The sequence below is a fragment of the Trachypithecus francoisi genome, unplaced genomic scaffold (genome assembly GCF_009764315.1).
Source record: "Trachypithecus francoisi isolate TF-2019V2 unplaced genomic scaffold, Tfra_2.0 Lachesis_group4, whole genome shotgun sequence".
NCBI classification, from domain to species: Eukaryota; Metazoa; Chordata; class Mammalia; order Primates; family Cercopithecidae; genus Trachypithecus; species Trachypithecus francoisi.
The window spans coordinates 127021640-127038464 of NW_022681469.1; the positions used below are offsets into that span (position 1 = coordinate 127021640).

The 16825-nt window shown below is 45.0% G+C and overlaps 3 protein-coding genes across 15 annotated transcripts in view; 1 reads left to right on the forward strand and 2 right to left on the reverse strand.

Moving 5' to 3' along the window:
• RABGEF1 (RAB guanine nucleotide exchange factor 1) overlaps positions 1-16825 on the reverse strand; it is a 1203668-nt gene that overhangs the window by 835355 nt on the left and 351488 nt on the right. The gene's annotated exons all lie outside the window — the stretch shown is intronic.
• CRCP (CGRP receptor component) overlaps positions 1-16825 on the reverse strand; it is a 344305-nt gene that overhangs the window by 299535 nt on the left and 27945 nt on the right. The gene's annotated exons all lie outside the window — the stretch shown is intronic.
• LOC117072933 (vitamin K epoxide reductase complex subunit 1-like protein 1) overlaps positions 4832-16825 on the forward strand; it is a gene marked incomplete at its 5' end in the record, with an annotated part of 30818 nt that continues 18824 nt past the window's right edge. The window contains 2 exons of the mRNA XM_033193426.1: positions 4832-4835; positions 5597-5600. Coding sequence (XP_033049317.1) covers positions 4832-4835; positions 5597-5600 — 8 coding nt within the window. The remainder of the gene's footprint in view (positions 4836-5596; positions 5601-16825) is intronic.

Here is a 16825-nt window from a genome sequence, read left to right on the forward strand (position 1 = left end):
AGCAACAACCTCAATTCTCACCTCCTCGGAAGAAAGAATTGCACTGAAGGGTATAAGGCAGAAAGCCAGAGGAAGGCCAGTTGCAGAGCAGTAGTAAAAGTTTATTAAAAAGCAGGCCAGCTCTGGGTGCTGTGGCTCACGCCTGTAATCCCAGCACTTTGGGAGGCAGAGGTGGGAGAATCACGAGGTCAGGGGTTTGAGACCAGCCTGGCCAATATGGTGAAACCCCATCTCTACTGAAAATTAGCTGGGTATAGTGGCATGTGCCTGTAGTCCCAGCTACTCAGGAGGCTGAGGCAGGAGAATCTACTGAACTCAGGAGGCAGAGGTTGCAGTCAGCCAAGATCACACCACTGCACTCCAGCCTGGTGACAGAGCAAGACTCAGTCTAAAAAAATAAAATAAAATAAAAGCAGGCCAGGTGCAGTGGCTCAAACCTGTAACCCCAGGACTTTGGGAGGTCAAGGCGGGAGGATCACTTCAGGTCAGGAGTTTGAGACCAACCTGGCCAACATGGAGAAACCCCATCTCTACTAAAAATACAAAAATTAGCCAGGTGGCAGGCACCTGTAGTCCAAACTATTCTGGAGACTGAAGCAGGAGAAATGCTTGAACCCGGGAGGCAGAGGTTGCAGTGAGCTGAGATCATGCCACTGCACTGCAGCCTGGGCTACAGAGTGAGATGCCATCTCAGAAAAAAAATATATATATATTAAAAAACTTTAGAACAGGAAGGAAAGAAAGTACAACTTGGAAGAGGGCCAAGTGGGTGACCTAAGAAACCAAGTGCCTCGGCCGGGCACGGTGGCTCACACCTGTAGTCCCAGCACTTTGGGAGGCCGAAGCAGGCAGATCATCTGAGGTTGGGAGTTCGAGACCAGCCTGACCAACATGGAGAAACCCCATCTCTACTAAAAATACCAAATTAGCCGGGTGTGGTGGCGGGCACCTGTAATCCCAACTATTTGGGAAGGCTGAGGCAGGAAAATCGCCTGAACCTGGGAGGTGGAGGTTGCAGTGAGCCAAGATCGCGCCATTGTACTCCAGCCTGGGCAACAGGAGTGAAACTCCGTCTCAAAAAAAAGAAAGAAGCTAAGTGCCCAGCTTGACCTCTAGACTCTGGGGTTTCATAGGCTGGCATCCTAACAGGATATTGCCACTCCTGATTCCTTAGTTGGGGCTCTGAACACATGTTCTTCTTAGACCATAAAGTCATTCGCAGGGTGCACAACAGTTACGGATGTCGGGTGCCTCTGCCATACGGAGGGGTCCCTCAGGTCCTAGAAACCTGGCTTGGACACAATTGTTTGTACGATTACTCCCCCACCCCCTTTTTTCACACTCACCAAACTCACCTTCTGAAAATGGACCTTAATACTGGAAATGGAGTCCCCAGCGCAGTGAAAATAAATACATTCTAGGAACTGACAAGGCCTAAAGGCTTTTTCCCAAGTGTTTACACAGTTTTTTTTTTGTCATATTTTCTTATTTTTTAATTTTACATTTATATTCCATTAGTGAAATGTTGACATGCTTAATTAAATTAGGATACAGTTCATTTTTTATGAGGCAGCTTTAGGCCAAATTTAACAAAAGTAAGAAAAAGTAGGATGCAGACGTTTGTACAGTATGTAAAAATCAGTAATTCAGGCCAGGCTCAGTGGCTCACGCCTGTAATCCCAGCACTTTGGGAGGCTGAGGCGGGAGGATCACCTGAGGTCAGGAGTTCAAGACTAGTCTGGCCAACATAGTGAAACACCGTCTCTACTAAAAATACAAAAATTAGCCAGGTGTGGTGGCAGGTGTCTGTAATCCCAGCTACTAAGGAAGCTGAGGCAGGAGAATCACTTGAACCTGGGAGGAGGAGGAGGCGAAGGAAGAAAAGGAAGAAGAAGAAGAGGAGGAGGAGGAGGAGGAGGAGTGAGAATCACTAACTGCCACAAGAATGGCACCAAGCCATTCATGAGGGACCTGCCCCTATGACCTGAACACCTCCCACTAGGCCCCACTTTCAACACTGAGAATCAAATTTCAACACAACACTTGGTGGGGTCAAACAAACCATAACCAAACCACAGGATAGGGACTATTATTACCATTTCTCAAATGTGGAAACTGAGACACATGAAGATTCAGTAACTTTTCTGACACCACGGAGCTAGTAAGATGCAGAACTGGGAATCTGACCTAATCAATCTGTTTCCAAGTGCTTATTGCTGTCACTCTAAATCACTCTGCCATACCGCCTCACAAAGACTTTTTTTTCTTGAGGAAGTGTCTTGCACTGTCACCTAGGCTGGATCACAGTTCACTGTAGCCTCGACCGCCTGGGCTCAGATGATCCTCCTGCCTTAGCCTCCCAAGTAGCTGGGAATACAGACACATGCCATCACGCCCAGCTAATTTTTTTTATTTTTTATTTTTTTTATTTTTTTTGAGACGGTCACCCAGGCTGGAGTGCATTGGAACAACCTCGGCTCACTGCAACCTCTGCCTCCTGGCTTCAAGCGATTCTCCTTCCGCAGCCTCCTGAATAGCTGGAATTATAGGTGTGTCACCATGCCTGGCTAATTTTTGTATTTTTAGTAGAGACGGGGTTTCACCATGTTGGCGAGGCTGGTCTCAAAACTCCTGAGCTCAGGTGATCTGCCTGCCTCGGCCTCCCAAAGTGCTGGGATTACAGGTGTGAGCCTTCAAGCCAGGCCCTATGCCCAGCTAATTTTTAAAACATTTTGTTGGCCAGGCACAGTGGCTCATGTCTGTAATCCTAGCACTTTGGGAGGCCAAGGCAGGTGGATCACCTAAGGTCAGGAGTTCAAAACCAGCCTGGCCAACATGGCGAAAGCCCATCTCTACTAAAAATACAAAAATTAGCCGAGTGTGGTGGTGCACACCTGTATCCCAGTTAATCGGGAGGCTGAGGAAGAATTGCTTGAACCTGAGAGGTGGAGGTTGCAGTGAGCTGAGATCACACCACTGCACTCCAGCCTGTGAGACATGAGCAAGACTCCATCTCAAAAAAAAAAAAAAAAAAAAACCAAAAACACAAAAAAACACATTTGTAGTCTGGGCATAGTGGCTCATGCCTGTAATCCCAACACTTTAGGAGGCTGAGGCAGGTGGATCATCTGAGGTTGGGAGTTCGAGACCAGCCTGGCCAACGTGGAGAAACCCTCATTTCTACTGAAAATGCAAAATTAGCCAAATATGGTGGCACACCCCTGTAATCCCAGCTACTTGGGAGGCTGAGGCTGGAGAACCACTTGAACCCAGGAGGTGGAAGTTGGAGTGAGCCAAGATCGCACCATTAAACTCCAGCCTGGGCAACGAGAGTGAAATTCCATCTCAAAAAAAAAAAAAAAGTTTGTAGTCAGGGTCTCACTATGTTGCCTAGGCTGGCCTTGAACTGCTGGCCTCAAGCAATCCTCCCAGCTCAGATTCCCAAAGTGCTGAGATTACAGGTATGAGCCACCGTGCCCAGCCTGAAAGACTTTCAAATTTATGTTTGAAGAAGGAATTGACAGAGTCATGGGTTTTTTTATACACTCTATAATATAGAGAAAAGGAAACTGTCAATTTTCACCATATATATATACACACACACACATACATATGAAATGTATAGATTTTTTAAAAACTTTTTTAAATTTTTTATTTATTTATTCAATTTTGAGATGAAGTCTTGCTCTGTCACCCAGGCTGGAGTGCAGTGGCACAATGTTGACTCACTGCAACCTCCACCTCCGAGGTTCAAGCGATTCTCCTGCCTCAGTCTCTCAAATAGTTGGGACTACAGGCGCACGTCACCATGCATGGCTAATTTTTTGTATTTTTAGTAGGGACGGGGTTTCACCGTGTTAGCCAGGATGATCTCGATCTCCTGACCTCGTGATCCACCTGCCTCAGCCTCCCAAAGTGTTGGGTATACCGGTGTGAGCACCTGGTCAGATTTTTTTATAGTAGAGATGGGGTGTTGCTATATTGACCAGGCTGGTCTGAAACTCCTGGCCTCAAGTGATCTTCCCGTCTCTGCCTCTCAAAATGCCTGGAGTACAGGTATGAGCCACCACGTTTGGCCCATATATATATAAATACAAGTGTTTATATTTTTATATCTACAGAGATGTCACTTGATATTTTAGTTGCTACTTTAATATTTTAATATCAATACGATGACAGCAATTATCAAGCACTACATCCAATTAGAATAACAGGCATTTCCAATCCTCCCGCCTGAGTCGCCCTCTTGCGTGGTTTTTGAGGTTAAAGTCTTCTTGGTTTGGGTTTTTTTTTGGCAATATCTAAAACTAATCTCTGAATTTTGAGTGTCTTCAAAGACCTCCTCCCCTTTGCATAAATACTTCCATGGACAGTTGTTTTATTATTTAAAATAAACTTTATTGAAGTTTACATACAATAAAATGCACTCATTTTAAGTGTATAGGTTGTTTTGAGACAGGGTCTCACTTGAACTGTACAGTTTGATGAGGCTTAGCAAATGGATATATCTGAATACCCACTGCCACTATCAAGATATAGAACTTTCTGCTTAGATGCAGTGGCTCATGCCTGTAATCTCAACTTTGGGAGGCTGAATTGGGAGGACTGCGTGAGGCCAGGAGTTCCAGGACAACCTGGGCAACATGAATGCACCCCGCTACAAAATTTTTTAGAAATGGCGGGGCGCGGTGGCTCACACCTGTAATCCCAACACTTTGGGAGGACAACGCAGATGGATCACCTGAGGTTGGGAGTTCGAGACCAGCCTGACCAACATGGAGAAACCCCGTCTCAACTAAAAGTACAAAATTAGCCAGGCGTGGTGGCCCATGCCTGTAATCCCAGCTAATTGGGAGGCTGAGGCAGGATAATTGCTCGAACCCGGGAGGCAGAGGTTGCAGTTAACTGAGATTGCATCAATGCACTCCAGCCTAGGCGATGAGCAAAACTCCATCTCAAAAAAAAAAAAAAAAAATTTAAATTAGCCAGGGATGGTGGCATGCACCTGTGGTCCCAGTTTCTCAGGGGGCTGAGGCAACAGAATCACTTGAGCCAGGAATTGGAGGCAGCAGTGAGCTGTGACTGCAATACTGCATACCAGTCAGAGCGACAGAGGAAGACGCTGTCACAAAAAAAAAAAAAAATTTAAGGCCAGGAGCGATGGCTCATACCTGTACTCCTGACACTTGGAGAAGGCAAAGTAGGAGCATCGCTTGACCCCAGGAGTTCCAGACCAGCTTGGGCAATATAGTGATATATCATCTCTACAAAGAATATTTTAAAATTTAGCCAAGCATGTTGGCAAAGGCCTGTAGTCCCAGCTACTTGGGAGGCTGATCACTTGGGTCCAGGTGGGGAAGTCTGTAGTGAGTTGAGGCAGCGCCATTGCACTCCAGCCTGAGCAACACAATGAGACTCTGTCTCAAAACAAAAACAAAGACAAATCAACAAAAAAGAACTTTCCCTAGGGCTCTGCGGTGGCTCATGCCTGTAATCCAGCACTTTGGGAGGCAGGCTGATCACCTGAGGTCAGGAGTTTGAGACCAGCCTGGACTACACGGTGAAACCCTGTCTCTACTAAAAATATAAAAATCAGCCAGGTGTGGTGGTGCATGCCTGTGGTCTCAGCTACTCAGGAGGCTGAGGCAGGAGAATTGCTTTAACCTGGAAGGCAGAAGTGGCAGTGAGCCAAGATTAAGCCACTACATTCCAGCATGGGCAATAAAGCAAGACTCTGACTCAAAAAAAAAACAAAAAAAAACTTTCCTGTTACTCAGGGAGTTGCCTCTGACCCCTCCCAGTCAATCCACCTTCCACCCCTGACCCACATCTGCTCTGTGTCACTACGGATTAGATTTGGTGTTTCTAGAATGTCCCATCAGTAGAATTATACGGGATGCTCTTTTGGGTCTGGCTTCTTCCACACAGCATGTTTTTGAGATTCATCCATTTCCTGTATGTTTCGGTATCTTGTTCCCAAGGACCATTTTTAGCAACAGAAAACAGAACAAATTTCATGAGTATTTCAGTTACATAACTTATTCAGATAAGATTCTTTAAATCAATTTTATGACACGAAATGTTGTCTACCACTTTGCAGCTGCTGAAAAGAAGAGACACATCCTCTTTCTTTTCTTTCTTTCTTTTTTCTTTTTCTCTTTTTTTTGAGACGGAGTTTCGCTCTTATTTTCTGGGCTGGAGTGCAATGGTGCGATCTTGGCTCACCAAAACCTCTGCCTCCTGGGTTCAAGCGATTTTCCTGCCACAGCCTCCTGAGTAGCTAGGATTACAGGCATATGCCACCATGCCTAGATAATAATTTTTGTGTTTTTAGTAGAGACGGGGTTTCACCATGTTGACCAGGCTGGTCTCAAACTCCTGACCTTAAGTGATCCACCTGCCTTGGCCTCCCAAAATGCTGGAAACATGTTTTATTGCATTTTTAAAATATCACAAAGGGGTCTCAGGAATAATTTGGCTTCTTCTTTTTTTTTTTTTTGAAATGGAGCCTTGCTCTGTTGCCCAAGCTGGAGGGCAGTGGCATGCTCTCAGCTCACTGCAACCTCCGCCTCCCAGGTTCAAGCGATCCTCCTGCCTCAGCCTTCCCAAGTAGCTGGGACAATAGCCACACGCCACCACGCCCAGCTAATTTTATATTTTTAGTAGAGAAGGGGTTTTGCCGTGTTGGCCAGGCTGGTCTCGAACCCCTGACCTCCAGTGATCCACCAGCCTCAGCCCCCCAAAGTGCTGGGATTATAGGCGTGAGCCACCATGCCCAGCCAGCATCTTCTTATTTCTATAAGTCTTATTCATAGACTCTTAGATCTTATTCATCAGCATCCTGATCTGTTTCCTTTTTTTTTGGAGACGGAGTCTTGCTCTGTCGCCCAGGCTGAAGTGCAGTGGCACAATCTCGGCTCACTGCAAGCTCTGCCTCCTGGGCTCACACCATTCTCCTCAATCGGTCTCCCGAATAGCTGGGACTACAGGCGCCTGCCACCACACCCAGCTAATTTTTTTGTATTTTTAGTAGAGATGGGGTGTCACCATATTAGTCAGGATGGTCTCGATCTCGTGACCTTGTGATCTGCCCACTTTGGCCTCCCAAAGTGCTGGGATTACAGGCGTGAGCCACCGCACCTGGCCTGATCTGTTTTTTTCAGAGACACAGATACTATCCAACATTTTTCTTTTTCCTTCTTTTTCTTTTTTCTTTTTTTTTTTTTTTTTTTAAGACAGAGTCTTGCTCTGTTGCCCAGACTGGAGTGCCGTGGCACAATCTCAGCTCACTGCAACCTCCACCTTCCAGGTTCAAGCAATTCTCCTGCCTCAGCCTAACAAGAAGCTGGTATTACAGGTGCTCACCACCACACCTGGATAATTTTTGTATTTTTAGTAGAGGTGGGGTTTCACCATATTGGCCAGGCTGGTCTCAAACTCCTGACCTCAACTGACCCTCCAGCCTCGGCCTCCCAAAGTGCTGAGGTTACAGGCATCAGCTGCCACACCTGGCCAGTCATTCAACATTTTTCTGATATCTTTGTTTTAGCTGTTGTGTTTTACTGAATTAAAGTATCTGAATTTGGTAAACATTTGTAAATCAAAGAAAATTACTGAAGCATGTCTCAGTCATTTTTAGAGGTCATTTTGCCAAAGTTGAGGATGCAGTGGGAGGAAAAAAGAAATAAAAATCACAGGAAATATTTGTGATGCATGCTTTTTTTTTTTTTCCAAAGACGGTTTGGGGACTTCAATATTTAAAGGGAAAAAGATGCCAGGCTGGGTGATGCATGCCTGTAATTACAGCACTTTGGGATACCTAGGCAGGCGGATCACCTGACATCAGGAGTTTGATATCAGCCTGGCCAACATGGTGAAACCCCGCCTCTACTAAAAATACAAAAATTAGCTGAGCATGGTGGTGCATGCCTGTAATCCCAGCTACTCGGGAGGCTGAGGCAGGAGAATTGCTTGAACCCAGGAGGCAGAGGTTGCAGTGAGCTCAGATTGTACCACTGCACTGCAGTCTGGGCAACAGAGCAAGACTCAGTCTTAAATAAATAAATAAATAAATAAAGGGAAAAAGAGTGAGTAGTAGGGGAATGCAAAATTAAAAAACAAGCGGGGAGGGAGAACAAATGGAAGCGCCAAACAATTGTGTTCCTTTCAGTCGTTGATCAGCGTTTACAGCATCCACATTTTACATGTGGAAAGAAAAGGTAGGAGAAATAGTCAGTTATGCATTTATCTTGCACTCAGTGAATCTGCATTTTTTCATAAGATAAATAAACATAGAGTACAGGAAGCAGCCAGATACGCTTGTCTCCGGTGCACAGAGGGATGACTTTTAGTTCTGTCCTTTGTCCTTTACCTGTGAAGACAACTTTTTCATTTATGTTGTCAGGGTGAAATTCAACAGAACTGTTTTGGCCAGGCATGGTGGCTCATGCCTATACTACCAGCACTCTAGGAGGCCAAGGTAGGTGGATTGCATGAAGCCAGGAGTTGGAGACGAGCCTGGCCACCATGGTGAAACCCCATCTCTACTACAAATACAAAAATTAGCCAAGTGTGGTGGTGCACACCTGTAATCCTAGTTACTCAGGAGGCTGAGGCAGGAGAATCGCTTGAACCAGGAGGTAGAGGTTGCAATCAGCTGAGATGGTGCAATTGCATGCCAGCCTGGGCAACAGAGCAAGACTCTGTCTCAAAACAAAACAAAACAAAACCAGAACTGTTTTACATGAAATTCAAGAAATTAAACCAAACTGTTGGTTTTCCTTTCACATATTCAATGTCAGTAACTCATCTTTCTGGGTTTGAGATACTGAATGAGCAATGTCTGGCCTCATCCAAACCCTAGTAGATTTATCACACTGCAGAGGTTTTATGTAATACACTTCTGCTGAAGTTTTCTGATGAACGATCGTAGCTACAAAACCTTTTATCATTTGAAGGAACAAGTGTAATACAACCCAAGAAAATTTGAATATCAAGACCCTACCCTCTTCCCTGAATAATGACTGTGAAAGGAAAATAAATCTCAGGACCACCAACTCACTAAGCCAAAGGCAAAAGTCAAGCTGGAAACTGGATCATTCAAACCTGTCTCTCCCATTTTGTCCCTAAATAGATAGCTACAAAGATTTTTTTTTTTTTTTTTGAGACAGAGTCTCGCTCTGTCACCCAGGCTGGAGTGCAGTGGCGCGATCTCGGCTCACTGCAAGCTCTGCCTCCTGGGTTCATGCCATTCTGCCTCAGCCTGCCGAGTAGCTGGGACTACAAGCGCCTGCCACCACGCCTGGCTCATTTTTTGTATTTTCAGTAAAGACGGGGTTTCACCATGTTAGCCAGGATGGTCTCGATCTCCTGACCTCATGATCCGCCTGCCTCGGCCTCCCAAAGTTCTGGGATTACAGGCATGAGCTACCTCACCCGACCTACAAAGATTTTTTTTAAAAAATACCTCCCTCACGATTTGCCCATGAGGAAATTCCTTGTGGACCTCAAGATTTTGACCTTATAACAGTTTTGTTGAATTTCACCCTGAAAATGTACATTGATAGCTTATCCTTGTAGGACAAAGGATAGACCCCAAGGTCATCCCACTGCTCACGGGAGACAAATGCGTATCTGACTGCTTCCTCTGCCCCATGTTTACTTTATCTTTTAAAAAACAAACAAACAAAAACATTAAAAAAATAGGCCAGGCGCAGTGGCTCACACCTGTAATCCCAGCACTTTGGGAGGCCGAAGCGGGCAGATCACGAGGTCAGGAGATAGAGACTATCCTGGCTAACACAGTGAAACTTCATCTCTACTAAAAATACAAAAAATTAGCCGGGCATGGTGTCAGGAGCCTGTAATCCCAGCTACTCGGGAGGCTGAGGCAGGAAAAGGGCATGAACCCGGGAGGCAGAGCTTACGGTGAGCTGGGATCGCGCCACTGCACTCCAGCCTGAGCAACAGAGTGAGACTCCGTCTCAAAAACAAAACAAAACAAAACAAAAAATAGAGACAGAAGCTTGCTATGCTGCCCACGCTAGTCCCAAACTCCTGACCTCAAGTGATCCGCCCGCCTTGGCCTCCCAGTGTGCTGGGAGTACAGGCATGAGCCACCACACCCGGCTGCTGTCCTGAGTTTCACGGAGACTTCATGACATAGTCATGATTTGGTTTTTAGTTTGTTTTTTGTTTTGCTTTGTTTTGTTTTTTGTTTTTGAGACAGGGGCCTAGCTCTGTCACCAAGGCTGGCAAGCAGTGGTGCAATCATAGCTTGCTGCAGCCTTGATCTCCTGGACTCAAGTGATCCTCCCATCTCCACCTCCTGAGTAGCATTACCATGCCCGGCTAATTGTTTTGTTTGTAGAGATGGATTCTCGCTATGTTGCCCAGGCTGTTCTCAAACTCCTGGCTTCAGGCAATCTTCCTGCCTTGGCCTCCCACAGAGCTAGGATTTCAGACATGAGCCACCGCGATGGCCACATAGACATGATTGATTAAATCATTGGTCACTGATGATCAACTCAACCTTCAGCTCCTCCCTATCCCTGGAAATCTGGGGGCAGAGGGCTGAAATTTCCAACCCCCTAATCACGAGGTTGACTCCCCTGGCAACAAGTCCTCATTTTGAGGCTATTCACGAGGCCCCAGAGATCAGTCGTCTCATTAGCATCCACAAAGACACTTACCACTTTGCAGATTTCAAGGGTTTCAGGAGCTGCGCACCCAGGAAACAGGGGCAGAGACCATATATGTGTGTTCGTGTATATATGTATATATGTTTGTGTGTGTGTGTGTATTCTTTGTGTGTGTTCTTTCTTTTACACTGTAGTTTTCAGATCTTACAAATACATATTATTATTTCCTGTTTATATTATAAAAGGAATATAAAATCTCGGGACCTCAGACTCTCTGTGCTACAGGAAAAAGTCAAGCTGGGAACTGGGTCACGCAAACCTGTCTCCCATTTTTTTTGATAAAGAGATAACTACAGGCCAGGCACGGTGGCTCACGCCTGTAATCCCAGCACTTTGGGAGGCTGAGGCAGGCAGATCACGAGGTCAGGAGATCGAGACCATCCTGGCTAACACGGTAAAACTCTGTCTCTACGAAAACTACAACAACAAAAAAATTAACCGGGCATGGTGGTGGGCACCTATTGTCCCAGTTACTCAGGAGGCTGAGGCAGGAGAATGGTGTGAACCCGGGAGGTGGAGCTTGCAGTGAGCCGAGATAGCACCACTGCACTCCAGCCTGGGCGACAGAGCGAGACTCCCTCTCAGGAAAAAAAAAAAAAAAAGATATCTACAAAGATAAAAGTCTGCATACCTCCCTCCAAATTTACTACAAGAAAATTCCTTGTGTGCCTCAAGATATTGACCCTAAAAGAGTTCTGTTGAGGCTGGGTGCAGTGGCTCATGCCTATAATCCCAGCACTTTGGGAGACTGAGGCAGGTGGATCACCTGAGGTCAGAATTTCAAGACCAGCCTGACCAACATGGTGAAACCCTGTCTCTACTAAAATTATAAACACTAGCCAGGTATGGTGGTGGGTGCCTATAATCCCAGGTACATGGGAGGCTGAGACAGGAGAATTGCTTGAACTCAGGAGACAGAGGTTGCAATGAACCAAGATCATGCCACTGCACTCCAGCCTGGGCGACAGAACAAGACTCCATCTCAGAAAAAAAAAAAGAGTTCTGTTGAATTTCACCCTGATAATGTCGATGGATAACTTATGTTCACAAGTGATGGACAAAGGACAGAACTAATAGTCACGCTTCCACCCACCTGAGACAAATCCATGTCTGGCTGTCTCCTCTACTCTATGTTTATTTATCTTATGTAAAATGCAGATTCACTAAGTGCAAAATTAATGCGCAGGTGATTCTTCTACCCTCTCCTTCCACATGTAAAATGTGGATTCAGTAAACACTGATCAAAAGATTCAAATGCAACTGCTTACGAATGCAACTCTGTTAGATATATACCTTCTCTTTTCTTTTTCTTTGCTTTTTCCCTTACTGCCCTCTCTTTTCCCTTTATTTATAGAAGTCCCCAAAACCTCTTTGGAAAAAGCACAGATAGCAGATGTTTCCTGTACTTTTGCGCGCGCGTGTGTGTGTGTGTGTGTTTCCTGTACATGTCCTCAACATTGGCAAAATCAACTAAAACGAATCAGATGCACCTCAGTCCTTTTCTTTGGCTTGCGATATAAATGGAATCATAGAGGCCAGGCACCGTGGCGTGGCTCACGCCTATAATCCAAGCACTTTGGGAGGCCAAGGTGGGTGGATCACCTGAGATCAGGAGTTCGTGGACCAGCCTGGACAACATGGCAAAACCTTTTATCTAATAAAAATACAAGAAATTAGCCAGGCTTGGTGATCCCGCCTGTAATACCAGCTCCTTGGGAGGCTGAGGCAGAAGAATCACTTGAACCCAGGAGGTGGAGGTTGCAGTGTGCTATGATCGTGCCAGCACACTCCAGCCTAGGTGACAGAGTGCGACTCCACCTCGAACTAGCTAAATAAATAAATGAAATCATAGAATGTGTGGTTATTTGCCTCTTAATGTTTTAAAATCAAACATTTACTCTATAATTCTGCTTTGTACCAAAATTCATCAGAAACAATCTTTTTAGCTCTGTGATTTTATTTTCTTTTCAAAATTAGCTGAACATTATAGCAAAACTGAGTTACAATTTTCTCCTGCTTTCCCTGAAGAAAAGCCCTGAGGGATTTTGTTTTATTTTGTTTTTAGGTTTTTTTTTTTTTTTCTTTTGAGATACAGTTTTGCTCTTGTTGCCCAGGCTGGAGTGCAGTGATGCAATCTCACTGCAACCTCCGCCTCCCAGGTTCTAGCAGTTCTGGTGACTCAGCCTCCTGAGTATTTGGGATTACAGGCACGTGCCACCTGGCTGATTTTTCTATTTTCAGTAGAGACAGGGTTTTACCACCTTGGCCAGTCTGATCTTGAATTTCTGACCTCATGATCCACCCGCCTTGGCCTCCCAAAGTACCAGAATTACAAGCATGAGCCACTGCGCCCAGCCATCTCTTTTCCATCAGTGGAAACATGTCTGTTGTACTGGAACAGGAATTTAAAGAAATTAAAGAATGTGTAAGCAGAAACTCAGTTGTATGTAAGAAAACCCAATTCCCCCTGAGAAGGAAAGAGCTGAAGTCCTTTAAAAATTAGCTGCCTGTTTTTCTGTGGCTAACGAGTCTTATCTCTCTTCCTTTCCCAGGCATTGTGAAGACCCTGATTCCCTAGCTGTGCAGCTGCAAGGTCACTAGACAGAGAAACTCAAGTCGTAAAACAGGTTTTTCCTTGAAAAGTAAGAAATGATGTAATGTATGTCTCAATTACTTAAATAACTGTCTTGTTTCTTGCTTCTGTAATATGCTTCCCCTGCACAGATCTCCCCCTTCCCCATGAAATGCTTTTTTATTTATTTTTTTTGAGACGGAGTCTCACTCTGTGGCCCAGGCTGGAGTGCAGTGGCGTGATCTCAGCTCACTGCAACCTCCACCTCCTGGGTTCAAACAATTCTCTGCCTCAGCCTCCTGAGTAGCTGGGATTACAGGGGCCCGCCACCATGCCTGGCTAATTTTTGTATTTCTAGTAGAGACAGGGTTTCACCATCCTGGCCAGGCTTGTCTTAAACTCCTGACCTCAGGTGATCCACCTGCCTTGGCCTCCCAAAGTGCTAGGATTACAGGTGTGAGCCACCGTGCCTGGCCTGCAAAATGCTTAAAAGGTAACTTCACTCTATATTCAGGGCTCAGTCCTTTGGTTGTTAAGCTGTCTGGGCCGGCGCACCTAAATAATAAATATTCTTCTCAATCCCTTCGGTCTCTCTGATTCCTCATCAATACCACTACATTGCCTTATACATTTCGTTATACCTTTGCTTATAAAAAACATACTCGGGTGGACACGGTGGCTCACACCTGTAATCCCAGCATTTTGGGATGCCAAGGTGGGCATATCATGAGGTCAGGAGATCAAGACCATCCGGGCTAACACGGTGAAATCCTTTCTCTGCTTAAAAAAACCCAAAAAATTAGCCAGGTGTGGTGGCGAGCGCTTGCAGTTCCAGCTACTCAGGAGGCTGAGGGAGGAGAATGGCGTGAACCCAGGAGGCGGAGCTTGCAGTGAGCCTAGATCGCGCCACTGCACTCCAGCCTGGGTGACAGAGCGAGACTCCATCTCAAAAAAAAAAAATTTCTATTTTCCTTGCACACTTTTCACACAGTCACCCGTATTATATTTATATAATTACATTATATTTAGTAGATCAATTGTGTATATTGATCAGAATTCTTAACCCTTTCTAACTTTAATTTCCAGTGAAAATGCGGTTGTAGGCAATTGCAGACTACTTGTCATTTAACAGCATTACTAGTAGAGTAGCATACTTATTAACACATCATTTTATCATTTTTTTCTGAGACAGGGTCTCACTGTGTCTCACTGTGTCAGCCAGGCTGGAGTACAGTGACATGATCATAACTCTCACTGAAGCCTCAACCTCTGGGGCTCAACAGACCCTCCTGCCCCACCCTCCAGAATAGCTGAGACTACAGGCACGCACCACCACACCCTGCCAATTTTTGTATTTTTAGTAGAGACGGGGTATCACCATGTTGGCCAGGCTGGTCTCGAACTCCTGACCTCAGGCGATCCACCTGCCTTGGCCTCCCAGAGTGCTGGGATTACAGGTGTGAGCCACTGCACCTGGCCTCAGTTTTACAAATCTTCCACTAAGTTCCTCAGAACATCTTACATTACCCTTCTAAGTCTCATAAATGTTTCTCCCACCTTTTAAGGCTTTCCAAGGCCCATTCTTCCTTTTTAATGGTCAGCAGTTCGAGACCAGCCTGGCCACCATGGTGAAACCCCACTTCTACTAAAAATGCAAAACAATTAGCGGGGGTAGTGGCAGGCACCTGTAATCCCAGCTCCTCAGGAGGCTGAGGGAGGAGAATCCCTTGAACCTAGGAGGCAGAGGTTGCAGTGAGCCAAGATTGTGCCATTGCACTCCAGCCTGGGTAACAAGAATGAAACTCTGTCTCAAAAATAAATAAATAAATATGAATTTTAAGATTATTGTTTTAACGAATAAATGTTGGTATTCTTAAAATAAAGTGGTAAAAGCAAGATAATGGCATACTTATTAGTAACAAAAATTTAAACAACAAAGAAAAAAGCAAATGATTTATAAAATATCAATAACAAATCAGTAAATAAAGGTAATCAGAAGTTTAACTTACTTGTGGCTGGGGACAGTGGCTTGTGCCTGTAATCCCAGCACTTTGGGAGATTAGAGTGAGCGGATCACTTGAGGTCTAAAAAATATAAACAATTAGCCAGGTGTGGTGGAATATGCCTGTGGTCCCAGCTACTCGGGAGGCTGAGACAGGAGAATCACTTGAATCCAGGAGGCAGAGGTTGCAGTGAGCCAAGATCACGTCATTGCACTCCAGCCTGGGCGACAGAGCAAGACTTCATCTCAAAGAATAAATATAAAAATAAACAAAAGAACTAAAAGTAACTCTCAAGGGATGAGTACATAGAGGTGAAGATGAAACAAGAAAGCCTTAATTATTAAAGCTGGGTAATGGGTATGTGGGTTTTTTTTTGTTTTATTTTGTCTGTTTTGTTTTTATTTGGCTTTTCTCTTTACATAGCAAAACGATACATGGCGGTTTATCACACTCTTCTGCATAGTAACACGCCAGTAATCCCAGCACTTGGGGAGGCCAAGGCAGGTGGATCGCCTGAGCTCAGGAGTTCAAGACCAGCCTGGGCAACATGATGAAACCAGGCTCTACCAAAAATACAAAAAATTAGCCCGGCATGATGGCAGGCACCTGTTATCTCAGCTACCCAGGAGGCTGAGACAGGATAATCACTTGAACTCGGGCAGAGGTTGCAGTGAGCTGAGAAAGTGCCACTACATTCTGGCCTGGGAGACAGAGTAAGACTCTGTCTCAAAAACTAAAATAAGTAAAAGAACTGAAAGTAATTCTCAAGTGATGAGAATGTAGAGGTGGAGATGAAACAAGAAAGGCATACTTATTGAAGCTGAGTGATGGGTACATGGGTTTTTTTGTTTTTTGTTTGTGTGTGTGTTTTGTTTTTATAATACCTTTTCTCTTTACCATAGCAAAATGATACATGGATGTTTATTACACTCTTCTGTTCACTTTGTGTATATGCATTTGAAGTTTTCTATTACATAGTAACTTTTTTTTTTTTTAAAGTAGTATTTGGCCGGCCACAGTAACTCATACCTGTAATCCCAGCATTTGGGGAGGCCAAGGCAGATGGATCACCAGAGCTGAGGAGTTTGAGACCAGCCTGGGCAACATGGTAAAATCACATCTCTACCAAAAATACAAAAATTAGCCAGCCATGGTGGTGGATACCTGTGGTTCCAGCTACTCAAGGTTCTGAGGAAGAAGATTGCTTGAGACTGGGAAGTGGAGGTTTCAATGAGCCCAGATCGCACCACTGCACTCCAACAAGATTGACAGAGTGAGAGGCCATCTCAAAAAAAAAAAAAAAAGCAACATTCCGGCTTACTGTATTAGAAAGTCAAAAGATAATATTTAGGGCCGGATGTGGTGGCTTATGCCTGCAATCCTAGCACTTTGGGAGGCCAAGGTGTACAGATGACCTGAGGTCAGGAGTTCAAGACCAGCCTGGCCAACATGGTGAAACCCCATCTCTACTGAAAATACAAAAATTAGCCAGGTGTGGTGGCGGGTGCCAGTAATCCCAGCTACTCAAAAAGCTGAGGCAGGAGAATCGC